The 12,326-nt window shown below is 34.4% G+C and overlaps 1 protein-coding gene across 1 annotated transcript in view; it reads right to left on the reverse strand.

The window, feature by feature from the left end:
• nol10 (nucleolar protein 10) overlaps positions 1 to 12,326 on the reverse strand; it is a 74,673-nt gene that overhangs the window by 30,525 nt on the left and 31,822 nt on the right. The window contains exons 12-17 of the mRNA XM_039748898.1: positions 11,425 to 11,491; positions 9,324 to 9,376; positions 6,790 to 6,916; positions 6,372 to 6,451; positions 5,714 to 5,812; positions 2,628 to 2,714 (exon numbers count right to left, since the gene is read on the reverse strand). Of these exons, the coding sequence (XP_039604832.1) occupies positions 2,628 to 2,714; positions 5,714 to 5,812; positions 6,372 to 6,451; positions 6,790 to 6,916; positions 9,324 to 9,376; positions 11,425 to 11,491 (513 nt within the window). The remainder of the gene's footprint in view (positions 1 to 2,627; positions 2,715 to 5,713; positions 5,813 to 6,371; positions 6,452 to 6,789; positions 6,917 to 9,323; positions 9,377 to 11,424; positions 11,492 to 12,326) is intronic.

The following is a 12,326-nucleotide window of genomic DNA, read 5'->3' on the forward strand; positions in this document are numbered from 1 at the left end:
TGTTTGCCAGTTGAAATGCAAGTAAATAAAGATAAGAATTTTGGCAGCTTACAGCCTATGATCAGGAGAAAGTAATAAACAGCGAAAGATTAACCAATAGGAAAAGACTCTGTCTGTGTTTTGACTGACAAGTGACCAAACCATTATGAAAAGAGGCATTCTGAAATACAGTCAAATGAAAATGTTTGGTAATCCCTCTCTGCCTGCATAATAATTTACTTTCAACAAAAAAGATAACAGTGGTATGTCTTTCATTTCCTAGGAAACATCTGAGTACTGGGGTGTTTTCCAAACAAAGTTTTTTAGTGAAGCAGTATTTAGTTGTATGAAGTTAAATCAGTTGTGAAAAACTGGCTGTGCAAAAATTTGAGTACCCTTGTAATTTTGCTGATTTGAATGCATGTAACTGCTCAATACGGATTACTTGCAACACCAAATTGGTTGGATTAGCTTGTTAAGCCTTGAACTTCATAGACAGGTGTGTCCAATCATAAGAAAAGGTATTTAATGTTGCAAGTTGTACAGTTGTATGCTGAACAGTGACAGCATGAGATCCTCAAAGCAACTCTCAAAAGATCTGAAATCAAAGGTCTTTCAGTATCATGGTTTACGGGAAGGCTACAAAAAGCTATCTCAGAGATTTAAACTGTCAGTTTCAACTGTAAGGAATGTAATCAGGAAATGGAAGGCCACAGGCACAGTTTCTGTTAAACCCAGCAGGCCAAGAAAAATACAGGAGCGGCATATGCGCAGGATTGTGAGAATGGTTACAGACAACCCACAGATCACCTCCAAAGACCTGCAAGAACATCTTGCTGCAGGTGGTGTATCTGTACATTGTTCTGTAATTCAGCACAATTTGCACAAAGAACATCTTTATGGCAGGGTGATGAACAATCAGCCCTTGGGATGATTTGAAGCAGGCTGTCCATGCTCAGCAGCCATCAAATTTAACTGAACTGGAGAGATTTTGTATGGAAGAATGGTCAAAAATACTTCCATCCAGAATCCAGACACTCATCAAAGGCTATAGGATGCGTCTAGAGGCTGTTATATTTGCAAAAGGAGGCTCACCTAAGTATTGATGTAATATCTTTGTTGGAGTCCCCAAATTTATGCACCTGTCTAATTTTGTTATGATGCATATTGCATATTTTCTGTTAATCCAATAAACTTTATGTCACTGCTGAAATACTACTGTTTCCATAAGGCATGTCATCTATTGAAAGGAAGTTGCTACTTTGAAAGCTCAGCCAATGATAAACAAAAATCCAAAGAATTAAGAGGGGTTCCCAAACTTATTCATACGGCTGTAAATTGAAGAGGCATAAAGAAACTCATTCTGAAATTTGCCATTCAGAAAATTTGCATTGTGAAATAACACAATAACAGTCTAAAAAATAAGGCCATTTCAAAATAAAGCCTTTAATGAGTATAAAATTATGACTTTTTATTTCACAATAATTGGATGAATTTTATTTAATTATGTGTTTTTTATATTATTTATTTACTCATTTTTTATATACTGCTATACTTTTAATTTTGTTTATTTCATTATTGCCATTTTATTTATTTATTTTTGACAGAAATAGCATTCCATATTTACCTTCTGTGCTACAACACTGCAGAGATTGCAGGCTGCTTCAAATTTTTCGTTGAGGTAATTCTAAAATATGATGAATTCCACTATTGCCCCATGTTTTAAAATGCATGCTAGATTTGAAACTCCACTGTAAAAATTGTAATGTGACAAAAACTGTGAGAACGCACCAGTCTGTGACATGATATGCCAAAGTTTTGGGAAATTTAAAGCTCCGTGGAGCTAAGTCTATTCCACCACTTGTAACTGGAAAGACTAGAGAATCACCTAAATTGTTTTAACTTAAGCAATGCTTCCAAAATGAGATATTGGGCAAAAAAGGACTCAACCAGAGGAGTGAACATGAACTCAAAAACTACCCTGTCAGAACTATTAGATGAAACAAAATTATATATGCAAACAACATCCTAAACACTATTTTACAGATATGGCCCCCATGAGGGAAAAAGAAAAAACAAAACATTAATGGAACTCCTGAGAAACAAACATATTAATAACACAACTGCATTTATAAAAATGAATTTACTAGTCATTAAAATAATATACATGAGATTAACTAATATGAAGAAACTAAATACCGAACAACAATTACATGATGCCTGGGCATAAACATGAATTGCTTCTGACTGGCCCAGATAAAGCCAACATTTCAGTCCCACTGGAATAGTATACTAGACTTCAGATTACTAACGCCTCGCCTCCAATTTGAAAAGTAAAAAAAAGAACAATCTACAAACGTGACTAAGGAAAAAAAATAGGCAAATTCTGATGTACAAGGCTTTTATAAACATTCCAAAGCAATAAAACAAGAAGTTCAAGTATTTTAGAGGAATATACTGTAAGCTTTGTTTAAATTCAGTTATTTAAGTGGTTCGATTGTACCTAAAATAGAACTGTAAACACTGAAAGAAATAAACTGCATTACAGAGATGCTATCAACCTCATCTTTGCGTCACCAAGTTTCTTCTAAGTGGAAATTCTACATTAACTGAATTTTTACAAATATAGATATAATTAGAAAAAATACCTTTCCTTTCTTTTTTCTTATCATCTGTTGGTCCTCATCATCATCAATAAGTTTCATAGCCAGCTCCTTATTTACCTTTGGTAGTTTCTGTAAACCAAAAGTAAAGCAACATATTAAAACATCAAAATAGAAATGCTACTTGATCACTTGGTCATTTAAAATTCAACCATAAATTTGACAAGAAAGACTTCTTTGGGAATATGAAAATATAAATAACACTTTCAGAAGCAGGAAGACACACTTACAAACACAAAATATCATATAGGAAACCTGTCCTACACCAGAGCAACTACATCTTTCATCAATAAAATCAACCTGTATACTGAGGTTGTGCAAAATAATAGAAAAGTCTAAAACTATATTCATATCAAGAAATTAATAAGGATTAGAACCAGCCTTTGCCTTGAAAACAAATTCAGCCCTTCTTGGAATGCTGTCAGCCAATTCCTGAATTGTGGGTTTTGGGGTACCGTACTGATGCTCAAGAAGAAATACCTATAATCTTCATGGGATGAAGGAGGTGAAATTCTATATTGCACTCCGCACTTCAGAAATGCTCAAAAAGCTTTAATGTTGTTAACATCTGGCTATGGTAGGGCAGTTAGCAGGATAGGTGGTGGGGACAGATACCCCAGCTAGACAAGTTTAAGCCTCCCCATATCCCTACATCCCTCTCCCCAACACCACACGCCCCATGTGACCAATTTTCTTGGACAGCAAAGAACTTCGCTTTTGATTACATGAGTGTCACAGACTCTGTTCCAGAACTTTTCAAATTCAGCTCCTTTAATAAGGTGTTCAGTAGTTGAACGTTTTCCTTTTTGTTGGTGCAGTTTTACTCTGTCAATGCTGATACTTCTGATAGCTAAATATTAAGCTGACAGTGTATTACCTTAATAGCCTTCTTAGCTACATGCAAGCTACAAAGGAGTCGTTCTTCAGTTTTTATGCCTGTTATTTTTACTTTTTAATTTTGTTTTATGATCTTCTGTTACACCAAACGGTATGTTCAGTGCTGAGTGTTGGGTGTTCTTTTGTGAGCCCATGAGCTTACAAGTTCCATTTTACAAGTGGTGTTTAACAGAAAAAGCGTCTGCTGGCCTTTGGGCTTGTTGAGCAACAGTGCCAACCGGTGGCAATGTGTTCTGTAGGAAAAATGTGTGTTTGCTCCAGTCTGATGCATACTGTTGTAAATTAAAAATACTGTCAATTTTTATTTATTTAATCACAAACTATCCTCCTCAGGGAAACTGCATCCCTGCTAAATTTGTTCTGGCATCAATCTTGTTGGGGAAGGCTAAGGAAAGTGTTGAGGTTCACCCTGGATTAACAGTAGATTTGAAGTGTAAGAAACATTATCATCCTAGAAAGGGGGAACAGTGTGAGAGAACGGGGCTAATACCACAAGCTGAACCAGGTCCTGTAAAACAGCCTTACATTCTTTTTACTGCATTAGCTCTGACCCCGTAGAAAAAGGTCATGTGAAAAGAAAATGTCCCCTCGGGATTAACAAAGTATAGTCTGACTCCCTAGAAAAAGGTCATATGAAATGAAAATGTCTCCTTGGGATTAACAAAGTATATCCAATCAAAACTAAAACAAATATGAACATTAAGAACAATCCTTGGGACTAATGATTCCCATAATATGGCTGCCCAGACATTTACAGGTCTTCCACCATGTTTAACAACTGGCAACATACATTATGGGTTCAATGTACCTGCCTGGATGTAGGAAATAAAAAGATTGAGCCACATTACTTTTTTCCACTGCTTACAAGTCCAGGTTTTGTGCAACCCTGCCATAAATTCCACTGTGTAAAGTAAAAGATGTACAGTTTTTGTACATATTGGGTCACAGTGGTGCCATTTATTTCCATGGTAATTTATGATACTAAACATTTAACAGTTACACTGTGAAGCGTCTGTCTATTCCTGTTCATGGACCTTGAATCGTGACCAGTACGTTTTCTCTCTACTGAAGTAGTTTGTCCATTTTTGGGATTATGTTTGAAACTGTTCCTATTGGAACATAAAATAATTTAGATTATTTGTGACTGATGCACCAGCAGTTCATTCACCATCTATTTGATCTCTTTCGAACACTGCTGTGTGCCTCGTTATTTTTAAAACTCGGATGTCAAGTGATAATTGTCAGAAATCTTCCACAGCTGAAACCATCCTGCTGACTGGCAATCAACCAACTACAATTCCCCTTTGCAGTTGCACTTCTAATAGTAATGTAGTTTGCTTCAAGTTAAACTTCTTTTTCATGTGCTGTTTCCATTATTTTTCACACCACTTGTACAGTAGTGATATCCTTATTAACAAACACTATGTTATGCATTTGTAGCATTCAATTAACAGAACACCAACAACCTACGCATTCCTCTTCCCCTGCATGCTATGTACTGTATGTCCATATGTATTTTATTGACTGTAGATAACTATACTTTAAGAAACCATTGCATTTAACCATGACAGCACTTTGCATTGAGAAACAATTTGTTAAGTGTTGGGAATTTTGTCCTTTTCCACAATGCCACTTTACTTTCACCATAAACACATTCAAAGCTGATCCTTTTTACACTTAAAGAAAAACAGAGGCATTTACATGTTTCACCACTTTATAACAGAAAAACTGCAGTGCCCAGTTACACAACCTGAATTTAGAATGCATTTTACTCCCCTTCCCATAAAGAATGCTGCTTCTTTGTTTTGGCTTATTGGACATGAATTTTAAATGACCACAGGAAATATCTGTGTACACTATGGCACCCGAGTTTATTTGCATATTTATTTGTTTATTCAACAAAATGATTCCCAAATTGTTAATTTTGTTTTGTATCATATGCCTAGCACTACGTAACAAAAATGTATTTAAACTTCCATGAATACTGAATTTAGCTACTGACCAAGTAACTGAAAGACTGAGAAATGGGAGGGTTATATCCTAAAATGTGAAAAATAAGTGCTTTATAAATCAGAAAACTGGATGCCCTATTAAAATGCTTTTTGTAAACAAAAGGCTAAAAACAACAAATCTGTTTTCTTAATTAATTTTGCCATACACATAAACATCCTTACCTTTATTTGAACTCTCTGTGCCCTTGTTTCTTCAATCTTTTGACGAATTTTATCTTTACGGTATTCCTCATAAGCAAATGGATTTACCAATGTTTTCACCTAAAATTAAAAACAAATTTACGTTTTTTTTACTTTACTATGAATAAACTAGCAATTGTGACTTGCACACATGCTGCAATATATACAGCGTGTCCCATTAAACTGAAATGGTGTAGAAATTTAATTTATGGGAAAAAAAAAACACATGGGGATTTATACCATCTACTTATCTTTTTAAACTGCTTTATTGCTCTGGGAAACCAGCATTATATAGTAGGAGCTCACAAATGATAAGTGAACATGCACTAGTCTACTGAAGGGTATATTCTTAAAATACAAGGTGAGCTAAAAATGCTTTATTACTTACAACTTTTTAAATAATAAAATTGTAAGAATTTTATTTTCCCCATTTTGCCACGCACACCCGGATACACATCCCTGCAGACCCCTGGGGGCAGCGCACCCCAGGTTGGGAACCACTACTTTAAAAGATCATCACAAATTACTGTGCTGATATGGATTTACATGAATTTTTCAAGTAATTGTTAAGTCATGCACTTTTAATGAAAGAAAAAAGATGCAGACGTGGAAAAGAATGACACAAAAATTTTAGACCAACCTTATGGTACAATCGAATATCCATGAAGAAGCCATGCATATAAGCTCGCAACAAAGGGGATCCAATTAGATGTACAAGCCCTTTAAAGAAATTTTAGAAATGGAGGCAAATACAGGTATTAATTTTTAAGGAATGCGTAAAATTCTTTATAACTGATATGTCAGAAAAATGTCTCAATCCACTTTATACATTTTTTTTCTAGTTTAGATAATTCAAAATACAGAGGTCAAGAATATAATATTCTATATTTTTCTTTACATTGCAATGTTAAATTATTAATTTTGACATCACTCTTGTACTCTGGTAAGTGTACATTCTGCTGCAGGCTATTATATTTATTATAAACGCATATTTTAATCACCGTCCTTTTACTGTAAAATAATACATTTATTAAACCGACAATGAACACAGTACATACCTAAATTTTCAAGATCTTTCCTGGTAACAAACTTATAGTCATCATATACTGTAGTCTCAGGATTTTCCTCAAGTTCTTCTGTGAGACTGTCTAAAAAGGCGCACCAACGTGGAGCAGGACCAAGAGCCTTAAAAGCAGAGGAGGGCAAAGATTAAACAGTATTTTTTGCTATATATATTTAAAGGATTATTAAAAGTTATACAAGTAGAATCCTGTTATAATGAAACTCACGGAACCATAAAAATATTTTGTTATAATTTAAATTTCGCTATAATGAATATGGGGAAAATATGAATAGTACAGTATTGTGACCGGGGCCGCCGGCAATTCGCCATATCTAATGGAAGCGGCACAAGGACAGCTCCATAGCTGCTCTGTTGTGTCTGGTAAACAGTAGACCAAGGGGAAAGGAATTGGTTGTCCTCTGCAGGATCAGGGTTGCCATGTACCGTGCTTGTTGTACAATATTTAACATCAGGCTTTGATCTGCTATTCCTCACTATCCTAACCTGTCTTCTCCAGACTGCGTCAGCCACAGTGGTGATTCTGAGCCACTGGTGCTCTTCTAATCTGAAGATGGGAGCTGAAGCAGGACGATCACCTGTGCTGTGGCTCCTAACAGCTCCTATTCTGAATGAAGTCTTGATACTGTGTACCTGCCTTAAAGTACCCGTATTTTCCTTGAAAACCAGGACTCATCTTCCTGTTTCTCAACCATATCTGTGACACAAACTTGACAATACCTGTATAAAAAACAGCGCTTCTTAAACTGAAAAAAAATATTTTATTTGAAAATGAGACGTTATTAACTTTTTTTTAACAGAAAGGTGTTAGGTGCTACTTTTTTAATATACAGTAAATACAGGTATGAAAATACAGAATGAAAATGAGTCATTAGGTGAAGATGAAGGCTCGATTCCAAAATGCATTCACCACATCATTTTTCTTCATTCCGGAGCCAATTTTATCCAGGATTGTAATTTTTCCTTCAGTGTAAACTGATGACGTTTCTAACTATTTTTTGTTCATCTCAAAGAAAACCTTTGAGAAGCTCTATGAAACTTAAATAGCACAATATCCGCAAACAAAAAAGACTACCCACGTGCTCGCTCAGTGGACCACTGACTCAGAATTTGGCTATGTGTGTGATGTTGTATCTGCACTCTCGCCAAGACTGCCAAAGACCGGAAATTACACAACAGTCTGTCTCTCCTTAAGACAACCTGTTGCGGGGTTCCCAAGACCCGACGTGAAAAATGTAGGAGCGGCATTAAGTATTTTTTGCATATCATGTTATCATTGTTAGTGGCCATTTTTAGTCGAAAAAATGTTTATTATACTAAGATTTACATTTTGTTAAAACAAGATTAGTTAATATGATGTTCTATGAACATTTGTCTGGGCCCATGAAAAGAATTTGTTATTCTAAAAATGTCATTACATCGGTATTCACTCAACGGTATTTAACCTGTACAAAAAAAACACAACAAATCACCAATAAAGATAACTTTATCAATTCCAGTACAACAACAAGTTAAACTTTCATCTGGATATATTAATTCTGCAAGGTCACCCAACAGATTACAGTATTTAAAAATAAAGTATTCCCCCCATTCACTTTTTTTGCATGTTTTATTAAAGCACCATGGAATTAATTATTATTTGACAGAGATCATAAGAAAAATTACCCTTACTTGTCAATGTGAAAACAAATCTCTATAAACTCATATAAATTTACAACAGTTTTTAAACAAACAAAAAAAATGACTAAGTATTTTCTTCCATCAAGTCAGTATTTAATATGGGCACTGCAATTGTTCCTCATTTTTCAAAACTGCTCAGGCTAAATCAAGTTTCATGGAGATTGTAAGTGAACAGTATCTTTAAATGCAAACATAAATTCTCAATTAGGCTGAAGTCTCAACTCTGACTTAGCCACCCTAGGACATTAATATCTGTCTTTTCAAGCAATTTCTGTGTAGCTTTAGGGTGGTCTTTCTTGAAAATAAATGTTCTCCCAAGTTGCAGTTTTCTTAACAGACTGCCCTAGGTTTCCCTCCTCTCTCACAATACTTCTGCAGAGAAGCATCCATAGAGCATGATGCTGCTGCCACTATTTTTGACAGGAAAGATAGTGAGTTTTTATTATTTTATTTATAATAGGAAGCAAAGCAAAGGCAGGTGTGTTATATTTGAACAAACTCCGTTTAAATTTCTTAGACAGCTATGAACCAGTCTTTGCACCAAATATGCAGACTTGCTGTTATATTTCACTGGTACCACTCTGTCACATCTGATGCAACAGCATATCTAAATAAAGATACAACCCAAATATGCAAATGAAGAAATCTACAACAGAAGCAGAACAACAATAATGTTATATACAATAAAAGAAAAAAAAAAACTAAGCAGAAGATATTATAAAAAACTAATGCATTGTTGTATTATTTGCAATGATCTGAGTGACAGCTTGTCCTGATCCTGTTTCTACTATTCTTCCTTCTTACCACATTAATATTAAATAGTATACTTACTGGAATATAAAATGTATTCATTTTGGGATCCTCATTAGCAGTGAATAACATTCCTATAAGAAACGAATTAAAAAAAAATAAGACATCCAGTATGTCTTACTTATGGATGTATACAATATGTACTCACTGAGCAAATTACTTGGTACATGTGCTTATAACAATGTACAGTATTTATCTAATTAGCCAATTATGAGGCTATAATACAATGCATAAAATCATGCAGATACTATGTCTATGGTCACTGGTACCAGGAGTTTCAGTTAATGTTCACATAAAACACCAGATTGGTTGGGAGCAGGTGCTGATTTTACAGAATGGGGGAAAAATGTGATGACAGTGACTTTGACATAATTGTTGGTGAAAGATGGGCTGGTTTAATTATTTCTGTAACCGCTGATTTCCTGGTATTTTCATGCACAACAGTTTCTACAGTTTACTCAGAATGGTTCAAAAACATCCAATGATTTGGCAGTTCTGTGATGGAAACACCTTGTTGATGAGAGAGGCCAGAGGACAATGGTTAGACTCTTTTCAGCAGACTGAAAGGCCACAGTAACTCAGTGAGCAGAAAACCATCTCAGAATACATGAGGTGAATTGGATACAACAACAGACGACCATGTCAGATTACATTCCTGTCACTCAAGAACAGAAATATGAGGCTGCAGTGGGCACAAGCTTACCAAAACTGGACAGTTAAATACTGGAAAAAAGTACCTAGATCTGATGAATCTCAATTTTTGATCAGGCACACAGAAGGAAGGGTCAGGATTTGGCACTTAAAAAAAGAATGAATCCATCCATCCAACCTGCCTTGTGTCAACACTCCAGGCTGATGCTGGATTGGTGTGGGGAATGACATCTCAGCACACTTTGGGTCTCTTTGCACCAAGCAATCAGTGCTTTAATGCCATGGCCTATTTGAGTATTGTTGAGCATGTGACTTCCTTAATAGCAACAATTTACCCATCTCCTAATGGCTACTTCCAGCATGATAATGTGCTACATCACAGAGCAAAAGTCTTCTCAAAATGATTTCATGAACATGACAATGAGGTCAGCGTTTTTCAGTGGCCTTCCCAGTCACCAGAACACCTTTGGGATATGGTAGAACAGGGATTCACAGGAATGAATGTGCAGTTGGCAAACCTGTAAAAACTGTGTAATGCAATCTTGTCAACATGGACCAGAATCTTAAAGAAATGTTTCCAATATTCCATGCCATGGAGAACTAAGGCAATACAGCAAAATGACGCCCTACCTAGTATTAGTCCAGTGGTAATAATAATATGCTCAGTGAGTATATAAAATGCATATATTGTATATAGTGTGTATTTATGAAGTCAAATTGAACAACTGAAATTAGAAGTTAATTTAAAAAAATAATAGATTGCTTATAATTAAAAAAAACAGTGAGCTTCAGAGAAATATCAAAAAGTTATACTAAAAACATCAAGTAGGTTAAACACATAATTCAGGGTGAAGATCATCAAATCTTTGCTAATCCTTGTATTACACAGGAGAATGCTAAATCCAGAGAGCACCAAAGAATATACATTCACAGAAAACTGTCAAATAATAATTTTAATTACAATGACATGCTTTAACAAAACTAATTTTCAGGACAAAAATAAAACTCTTTGTGGAGGCCAAAATAGAGCATGACTAGAATAAAAAGAAAAAGTCATTTGTAATATAATGCTGAATTGCTTGACATTTACTACTCTCATCCCAGATACTTTACAATCAGTATTTCAATACATTAACTTGAAAAAAGGGAAACAAAAATACAAAAATTTGCTTAAACATGCCTAGTCACATTTACATTTCAAATTAAAAACCATTGAAAGGAAAACATAATTCTATTTACTTTTTTTAAGTCCTTAAACGATAATTAAAATTACAACAGAATATTACTATTTTAAAATGATTTTTGAAATTATTTTAATGGAAACCTAGGATTCTATATTTAAATATAAAACAAACAAACATATACATCATTCTAACATGAACAGAAAAATGTGTGACAAGCAAGAAAATAAACAAAAGAAAATATATAACATCACTTGAAGACTAATGACTAATCAATGTGTTCTACATACCTGAATTAGGATATAAGCAGATATCATTTATATCATGCTCGGGTTCAATCGTAGAAAATATTTTTCCCTTGAAAATAAATACACATATACAGTTAGGAAAGAAAATAAAATGCATGATACACCAGTCCATTTCATCAGAATATCAAAACTGTAATTTTTCACTGAAGCTATTGCTTTCCTTTCCATTGTTGTCAACTGGATATACAGTGTCTTCTGTTTAGTTGAACTTCTTTATAATAAATTTTACTTTTATTTTTACTTTGCCTGCAAAATTTCCAAAGATAATGGCCATCAGTTACAGAGCTTTTGGTTAATTGGAGGTATCAGAATTGCTATGCAACTAACTCAGTACTTTTTTGTATACAATATTTGTAAACCGGGGCTAATCATATTAGTTCAATGAAGCTCCTTACTCTTGAATATGTCACATACAATTGCATTAGACTAAAACACACCTGCCATTTATCAATTCTTACTTAATGATACAGATGTACATTTTGCCAAATTTACATTTTTTAACTACATGGGATATAATGTTTTGGTAGTAAGTGAGTGAGTCAGTCAACTTTGCATTTTATATAATAGGAGAGAAAATATTGGTTCCTAAATACGTCTATTAAATATTTTGCTAATTTATTACTGTAAAATGGTTCCCTCCACCTTTGAATTGGATTAGAAGTGTGAAAATCAGAGAGGTGTGTTTTATTTCTGTTAACATTTTACATTGGTAGATCTACAATATTTTTACTCTATCTTCTGTTAACAGCACAATATAAGAATAAATTGAACTTAATTAGCTTAGAAGTATGTTGGTTAAATCCTACAATTTACTATTTTGTTTTCTGTTTGAACATCCTATGCCTGATTCTTTTTATCCCACATTATGAAAAATGTATGACTCA

This window comes from Polypterus senegalus, chromosome 3 (genome assembly GCF_016835505.1).
Source record: "Polypterus senegalus isolate Bchr_013 chromosome 3, ASM1683550v1, whole genome shotgun sequence".
NCBI classification, from domain to species: domain Eukaryota; kingdom Metazoa; phylum Chordata; class Cladistia; order Polypteriformes; family Polypteridae; genus Polypterus; species Polypterus senegalus.